Source organism: Polistes dominula, unplaced genomic scaffold (genome assembly GCF_049000335.1).
Source record: "Polistes dominula isolate Pdom_NZ unplaced genomic scaffold, Pdom_raw_medaka contig_79, whole genome shotgun sequence".
NCBI lineage: Eukaryota > Metazoa > Arthropoda > Insecta > Hymenoptera > Vespidae > Polistes > Polistes dominula.
This window is the reverse complement of record NW_028300916.1, coordinates 4,895,355-4,903,587: the sequence shown is the minus strand read 5'-3', so window position 1 is coordinate 4,903,587 and position 8,233 is coordinate 4,895,355. Positions and strand designations below refer to the sequence as shown.

Genomic DNA, 8,233 nt, shown 5'->3' with positions numbered 1-8,233 from the left:
ACATTTATTTTGCTGAGAGAGATTGAATATTTTACTCATAATATACAATAAATGATTATTTTTTCTTAATATGTGTATAATTAATAACAAAGTATATTATTATTATTATTATTTTGTACATATAAATGAACACCTAATATGTCTATTATACGTTCGTGAATAAGTATGTTAAAAAACATTTTTAAATTTGTAGATAGGAAAAACTTTTACACACACACAAAAAAAAGAACTCCCTGTGTATCAATGATCGAATTCAATCAATGGGCGCGAGTAAGGAGTAGTACGCTACTGTTTACGCTATGCAACATTTATGAATGGGGAAGTGGAACGTCATCGCGTAAATACCTACACTACTGCTCTCTAGTGGTTATATTACTAACTAAGATTATTGTTCACATGAAAAGTGCTCTTCCGATATTCTATATCATTCTATGTTCTTTGGTAGTAGTATAAAGTTTAACCTCACTTAAAAGATGGCGTAAAAACTCAATTTGGCTTTTAATAGCATAACGGTGTTTGGATATATGGACAACTAATTTTATAAATATACTTGTTTTATCTACCATATATATATATTTTAATAATCTAACCTATTTCGCGAATTGTTCAATATCATGTAAGTATTTTAATTCTTATTATTTATTTTTCTTTACATAGTTATTGTTAATAACTAACTTTATTTAATAATATATTACAGTTTATACTATATAAGTGAATCAAATGGCTACGCCCTAAGTTGAAATTAAACAAAATACTGTGTGTGTGTGTGTATTATGTGAGTTTGACTTTTTAAGAAATATTATATGATTAATGCTGAACTTGCATTGAATTTTATAATGACATATTTTAACGACGAATATTTTATATAAATATATCAATATACAATTAAGAAGTAATATTTTGAATGGAAGTTGTCACTTTAACAATACGAGTTATGTCAAAATAATGATGATATTATAAATGGACACTTAATGAATGCATTATATGTGTTTTTTAAATGTATAACTATTAGTTACAATTAACTGTTCAATTTACGTATACAAAATGCCGGTCCAAAAGGATTCCAATATTGTGAAAATCGCTGTTCAGATGACAGATCAAGTACCACAGTTAATTGAGTTTAATCAGAAACAACCATTAACTGGTATCATTCAGGTAAATAAAAAGTCTTAATCTTGATATAATTTATTAATTAACCTATAATAATAATTATTAAATGAATTAAAAATATTGTGTGTGTGTTTTTTTTTGTTATTGGTAGGAGCTGTGTAACGGATGGGGTCTTTCTGATTCAGAATTATATTCATTACAATTTTCTGAAAATAATAATCAAAATTATATAACAGAGAAGAATCGTAATGAAGTAAAAAATGGTAGTATTCTAAGATTAGAGTTTTCTCCTTCTAAGATAGCTACGGATATATTAACAAAATTGAATAGTGGAACTTCGGAGGAGAACATTGCAGCGTTACAGAAATTAAGCTCATTGAGTACCGATATGACATTTGCATTAGAATTTATCAATAAACAAGGATTAGGTCTTATTATTTCTCAGGTATTTCAATAACTGTCATATCTCTTTATTAATTCAACTAGAAATTTTCTAAAGCTATGGTTATTATTCTTTTTGTATGTATATATCTGTAGGTTGAAGGTGGAATATATAAAGGTAGCGCTTTAGCACATTCTCTTCAGTCATTCGTAGAATTGATGGATCATGGGATTGTATCTTGGGATATCTTGGAGATACCATTCATTAATAAAGTAGCGAGCTATGTGAATAATCAATCGGTATCTTTAGATACCAATATAATCGAAGCAGCACTTAGTATCTTAGAAAATATTGTTTTAAATTCATCAGGCAAATATGCACAAGTTGAAAAAGAAGTTACTTTTCCTAATTTGGTAATGCATCTGCAAAGTTCAAGTCCACAAATACAACAAAATGCTATTGCTTTGATTAACGCTTTATTTCTCAAAGCTGATACATCCAAACGGAGAGCAGTCTCCGCTACGTTGCAATCAAAGCAAGTTAGAAACGTTTTTCTTTCCAACATAATTAAATCTAGTGGACAGGTATGATACAGTTACATTTTATATATTTACATTCTACTGGATATCTATTAACATTTAAATCATTATGTCAGGTTGGTGCAGAAATGGCGCATCAATTGTATGTCCTGCAAACACAAATTTTAAGCCTCTTAGAACAAAGAATGATGACAAAAATGGATCCACAAGATCAAGATGCGCATGAAAAGATAAAAGAACTTAGACGAATTGCATTTGACACGGAAGGTGGTATTGGAATAGATGTGGCTGCTCGCAAGCAAGGGTTATATGCTAAAGATTATAAAAAATTAGGTTTTAAATATGATATTAATCCTGCTCTTGATTTTACTGAAACTCCACCTGGTATGCTAGCGCTCGATTGTATGGTATATTTTGCTCGTAATCATACGGAAAATTACACGAAGGTTGTGTTAGAAAACTCTTGTCGTGCGGATGAACACGAATGCCCATTTGGCAGGACAAGTGTCGAACTTGTCAAATTATTGTGCGAGGTATATACAAAAAATTACATATTTTTATTTCGTATAACGATATAAATTATTTATTAGAATCTTACTTGTATAATTAGGTGTTACGTATTGGAGAAGCACCAAGTGAACAAGGACAGTCGTATCATCCAATGTTTTTCACACATGATCATCCATTTGAAGAATTTTATTGCGTATGTATAGTCTTGTTGAATAAAACGTGGAAAGAAATGAGAGCCACTACTGAGGATTTCGTAAAAGTATTTTCCGTTGTAAGAGAACAAATAACAAGAGCTCTCCAGTGCAAACCAACAGGATTAGATAAATTTAAAAGCAAATTACAACAGTTGACATATTCAACGATCACTAATCTTTGGCAACAAGAAAGAACTAGTCGTGAAGAGTGGGAAAGTCATGCAAGACCGATCGTTGAACTCAGAGAACAAATTACGCCAGAAATATTGGAGTTAATTCAACAGCAACGTCTTGGATTTTTAGTAGAAGGAACTAGATTTATGAAATATAGCGCTAGAGGACAAGTAATTGATTCTTATTTAAAATTGACTTTATATTATAAGTATAATTTATTAATTAACGTTTATAAATTTGCAGAGAATTAAAGATAAATTTTGGTACGTGCGTTTGTCGCCAAATCACAAAGTATTGCATTATGGAGACTGCGATGAAAAATCAGTACCGTCGATAGATGAATTACCAACAAAATTACCTATTGTTGAGATTCGGGGTTTAATAACTGGTAGAGATTGTCCTCATATGAAAGATTTACAACGAAGAAAAACGACCCATCAATTAGCATTTTCCTTAATGTTGGATTCGGTGGAAGTTTCAAGTTTAGATTTTGTTGCACCTGACGAGCAAGTTTTTGATTATTGGACGGATGGCATTAATGCCTTACTTAGTAAATTCAAATTTCTATATTATTTAGTTATCTAGTGGTATATATATATATACTTAATATTAAATAAATTTTTTTTATCGTTTTCATAGATCATAGAATGACCAGCAAAGAAGCTGAAAATGATTTGGAAACTTTATTATCTATGGATATTAAATTAAGACTTTTGGATGCGGAAGGAATTGACATACCTCAAAATCCACCGCCAATTCCTGAACCTCCACCAAATTATGATTTCTGTTACGAGTTAAAGTAATGTGGGCAATTAATACATAATCTACATTAGATTAACTTAATATATTTAATGGTAACATGCATGCCAAATAACTGCCAGTAGTGAAATTGATGTTATTTAACGTAAGTAATCATTTTTATATGTCTAATTTAGATTATATTTATTCATTTTAACATGGCTTTTAATCTTATTACGATTTTTATAATAGAATACCAAAAATATTATTTTTTTTTAACCAATTTTTATATTGACAAGTTTTTATACACGTATTTTTACAAATTTGTAATATATAAGGTAATCGTTTTATTTTATACAGTTAAACATTCGTAAAATAAGAGCGAAGTTTATTATTATTATTATTATTATTATTAGTATTATTTACAGTAATGTTTCATTATACAAATTAAAACGATAATACCCTGTATATTGCATATTGTGCGTATAATAGACTATTGCTTCATTAAGAATTATATAGAAGCCTTTTTAAACTTTTTAATTGAATTCATGTTTAAGATAAATTCAATTTTTCTGTAATACATTTAACGTGAATCGTGTTTTATAGATTTTATTATACAAATACTTGATACTATTTTGTAATAAATATATTTATGATCATAAGTATATATATATATATATAGAATATATATTATTGTAATAAACTATACAATTGTATTTAAAAAATAATTTATTAAAGCGCATCGAACAAATGTTTGAATTGATGCAATAAAAAAAAAAGTGTTATTAGCATAAACGTGTACTATATAAATATGGCGGTGTTATTATAAATACGAGTAGGTGAGTGAAAAGTTCAAAAAGGCAGAGATTTTGAATGAAATAATTACATCTGTCAGATTTGCATAGAAAGTGTAGTTGTTTACAAATGATATTACATAACATCTTCAGTAAGAATTTGATAATTCTGAGGATCATTTATTCGATGATCAGAAGGACAAAGGAAGAATTCAATGAAATTAAGTACAGGACCTCTGCTAAATGGATTTAGGTATCTACCTTTTTTATCTCTTAAATATGGATATCTCTTATAATTAAACATTTCATTAGTCGTTAGGTTCATACAAGCATGGAGTACCTGTATTAAAACAAAAATATAAATAATTATTTTTGATCACATTATATATATATATATATATATAATATAAAATACATAAAATTTTTGAAATTAAATCAAAAGATATTGTTTAAAAAAATAAGAGATTTATATTATATTTACCGAAGTGCACGTTAATATCCATCCAAGACCACAAAAGACTAGTGCTTCTAATACACCCAAGACATATAACAATTGGATACCTTCGATAGCCATACAATAGCACGCAAAGTATAACGTAAATGAACAATTTATCGCCACACACATTACAAATAAGAAAAACCACATTCTGTAACAGATATATCTCGATGCAGAGAGAGAGAGACACATAAATTAACATTTGTTAGCAGTATAAATTAACTCACCTGTTTCTTAATCCAACACAGTTATATATGAAAGGACAATGATGATCAAAACAAGTGACACATCTATTGCAAATTCTACAGTGTTTAGCTCTTAATGGTCTAAAACATCTGCAACTGTGACACAAACGCGATAATAAAACATTTCTTTTCTTCCATTTGTCAAAATACGGTATCTAAAAAAAAAAAAGAAAATACAGAAGAAGAAATATTCAAATTAGAATTATCTTCGATATGAAATATAAATATAAATTTTTCATGAATAAATTACCTGTTTTATAGCTCTATAATAAGTTTCACTATTTTGTGGTACATAACCGGGATCTCTTCTATTAGCTACTATCCATGATATCCACATGACGATATTCCAATAAATAAAACAATAATGACTTCCTCGTAAAAGATTCCAAGTCAATGGAATGCATTTAAGTAAATACATAGGATAACCCCATAGTAAAACTGATATCATGAACAATAGTAATGGTCCTTTACTATTACCAGCTCCTCCAAATAATAATGCCCTGTCAAAACGTTATAGATTGTTGATATAGAAATTCGTCGAGTTTTGTTTTATTTATTAAGAAAAGAATAACAAAAATTCGCTAACCAGAGTTCATTGATCGGTGGAATCCATCTAGCTCTGCGCTTTTGTTCGGCTTGTAATATGCGTACGATTTCGGAATGACGATGACTCTTAGCCAATTGTAACGGAGTTTTACCATTTTTATCTCGTGGCTCCAATTCGATCTTGCTCTTTTCGCACAATATCTTAACGCAACTAATATTACCCGATAGACAAGCTAAATGTAAAGGAGTAGATCCAAAATAATCGGGTTTCTGCAAATCGACGCCGCTGTAAATCAAAAGTCTTATTAATTCGGCGTGTCCTTTATAAGCTGCCCAATGAAGTGCGGTATCTCCATTGATATCTGTCAGATGACCCATAGCACCGGATCCAAGAAGAAAGGCGGCTGTAGCAAATTTTCCAAACATACAGGCTGTCATTAGAGGAGTCAAACCTTTAAAATCAGCAGCATTGACGGCGACCCCGGCCTAAAATTAAATTCATATTGTTAGAAGAAGAAGAAGAAGAAGAAAAAATACGTTGTTCTAATAAGATTGTCTTTTACCTTTAATAATAATTGCACTATAGCACTGTGACCCTTTCTACATGCCCAATGTATAGGCCTGGGACCTTGCGTTCCTAGACAAGAATGGTCAATTGGTCCGCTTCGTTCTATAAGATATCTCATCACCTGTTCATATTATTCATTTATATTGAATCTTTTTCAGACTATACAATATTATCAAGAATAATGTAGATATTATTTCACGTACTTCGATGTTACCATCCAAAGCAGCCCAATGAGCAGGCGTATATCCCCATTCATCTCGGACATTTAATATGCTCAATCCATTTTTTTCTACCAATTCGTCGACCGATTCTATCTCACTACACAATAAAAACATTTCCATGAAATATCAAGAGACACATAGTAAAAGATCGTTCCTTATATTGTAATTAAAATTAACAATAAATATACAAAATTATAATCACCTTGCTCTAAGAAGATCAAAAATTTGTTTAGTTTCATCGCTTGGACTTTGGCCTGGCGCTGCCTCGGCATATATATTATCATCAGGTCCATTGCTGTCCCTTCGATTGGTATTTTTATCAGAATTTTGATTCTGATGAGTCCCACTCGAAAGCAGGTTGCTCGGTAGATGCCCGACCATGTCGGGATCGGGACTTAATTCCCATACGGATCTTGCCGCACCAGGCCCTGTTACAGGGCTCACAGGATAGACCTGTACGTATTTTTTCTAATCAATTTCATTATTTTTTTTTTTATAACAATCTCGCACAAAAGAAAGCAAATAATTTATACCTATACATTTGTATTTATTCATTTATTTTCTTTTCTTTTTACCTTACACAGCGTCGCGAGTTCCGTGTTCAGTCGATCGTGTTCGGAAGGTGTTCGCAAACTTGCACCTTGCGTAGATGTGGAGGATACACCACCACCCTCCGGAACGGTTAGTCACAATGACACATTAGGACCAATCATATTTTATATTTTCTTTTTTTTTTGTTTTTTTCTTCTCAATTACCTGTACTTAACACTTTTATTTCACTTCGTATTTTTATCTTTTATTCTTATTCTTATTTTTACGTTTTCTTTTTAACATATATTGCCGAGTGTAGGTATAATTGTTAGATGAAACCGAACTTTTCTACTAGACTATCGTCATACTAATGCAACCTAATCTTTTCAGGAGTAGGTTACCTTCGTTGTTGCGCATTCGAATCAATAGCGTCGCGTCGAATGGACGCCTGCGTCTCTCGATGAAACACGCAAACCTGATGCATTTCTAATACCGTCCTTAAAAATATTCTTATTCAAATTTCGCATTGATTTTGCGCAAGATTACGCATGGTCCTTTTGGTATCTTTTGAACACAATTGTCTTATCTAATTAAGATAATCGGCCTATTGAAATGTATCAATCCCTTGAATTATAGCACCATATTTGTTACAGTTTTAAAATGTTTGAAAAATTGTATTTCGACAATTAGATTTAAAATGGCCAGATGACGCTTAAAATATGATCTTTTGTTTCAAATAAGTATCATTTATTTTCATGATATTAAGATTCATTTAATTGATAGAAGAATAATCTCAGAGAGATATTTGAAAAATAATGATTAATTATTGAAAAGATTATTTCAATTGATACTCGTATATTTCATTATTCGTTTTATTGAAAAAAAAAAAGAAAAAAATGAAATATATAAGATTTATATCAAAGGTGGTGAATTTAAATGGGACATATTTTTTTATCGATCGAACAAACGGTGGTCATATAGCGTAACGAAGGGTTAGTCATACCCTAAACACCTGTGTCTTAGCTATAGAACCCATACGTGTTCTAAATATTTAGTATTAGAGTTGAACAAGACATCGTCGTGTAAGCATCGTTGATATTTTTTAAATTCGCTAAAACAATACCAAGAAAAATTCGAGATTATATTATACAAAGAATATAAATATACGTATATTTATATATATAT

General features: G+C 30.2%; 2 protein-coding genes across 3 annotated transcripts; one reads left to right on the top strand and one right to left on the bottom strand.

Moving 5' to 3' along the window:
- Nucleotides 1-202: 202 nt before the first annotated feature.
- On the top strand, nucleotides 203-4,477 carry Ced-12 (engulfment and cell motility Ced-12). The gene is made up of 8 exons (XM_015322309.2): nucleotides 203-616; nucleotides 698-1,155; nucleotides 1,262-1,555; nucleotides 1,648-2,076; nucleotides 2,148-2,564; nucleotides 2,642-3,079; nucleotides 3,153-3,459; nucleotides 3,549-4,477. The coding sequence occupies exons 2-8, from the start codon at nucleotides 1,045-1,047 to the stop codon at nucleotides 3,710-3,712; spliced, it is 2,160 nt and encodes a 719-aa protein (XP_015177795.1). The 5' UTR covers nucleotides 203-616; nucleotides 698-1,044; the 3' UTR covers nucleotides 3,713-4,477.
- On the bottom strand, nucleotides 4,109-7,641 carry Patsas (palmitoyltransferase Patsas). 2 transcript variants are annotated; one of them, XM_015322311.2, is made up of 9 exons: nucleotides 7,093-7,641; nucleotides 6,720-6,985; nucleotides 6,500-6,614; nucleotides 6,292-6,417; nucleotides 5,769-6,214; nucleotides 5,433-5,682; nucleotides 5,165-5,337; nucleotides 4,923-5,088; nucleotides 4,109-4,781 (listed from the first exon to the last, which is right to left on the bottom strand). In XM_015322311.2, exons 2-9 carry the CDS (start codon nucleotides 6,896-6,898, stop codon nucleotides 4,578-4,580), a joined length of 1,659 nt encoding a protein of 552 aa, XP_015177797.1. In that variant the 5' UTR covers nucleotides 6,899-6,985; nucleotides 7,093-7,641; the 3' UTR covers nucleotides 4,109-4,577. The 2 variants fall into 2 exon arrangements, with proteins under 2 accessions (XP_015177797.1, XP_015177796.1); XM_015322310.2 differs by having other exon boundaries at nucleotides 6,720-6,970; nucleotides 7,093-7,639.
- Between the last annotated feature and the right edge of the window lie 592 nt (nucleotides 7,642-8,233).

What these genes read in the sequence shown, in the direction of transcription:
- Patsas (XM_015322311.2), bottom strand. Translation starts at nt 6,898, where the DNA reads ATGGTCGGGCATCTACCGAGCAACCTGCTTTCGAGTGGGACTCATCAG. An exon ending in CCACCGATCAATGAACTCTG is followed by an intron (nt 5,683 to 5,768) that starts GTTAGCGAATTT and finishes ACGTTTTGACAG; the next exon opens with GGCATTATTATTTGGAGGAG. An exon ending in TGTGTTGGATTAAGAAACAG is followed by an intron (nt 5,089 to 5,164) that starts GTGAGTTAATTT and finishes TATCTGTTACAG; the next exon opens with AATGTGGTTTTTCTTATTTG.
- Ced-12 (XM_015322309.2), top strand. Translation starts at nt 1,045, where the DNA reads ATGCCGGTCCAAAAGGATTCCAATATTGTGAAAATCGCTGTTCAGATG. An exon ending in TAATTAAATCTAGTGGACAG is followed by an intron (nt 2,077 to 2,147) that starts GTATGATACAGT and finishes TCATTATGTCAG; the next exon opens with GTTGGTGCAGAAATGGCGCA. An exon ending in AATATAGCGCTAGAGGACAA is followed by an intron (nt 3,080 to 3,152) that starts GTAATTGATTCT and finishes ATAAATTTGCAG; the next exon opens with AGAATTAAAGATAAATTTTG.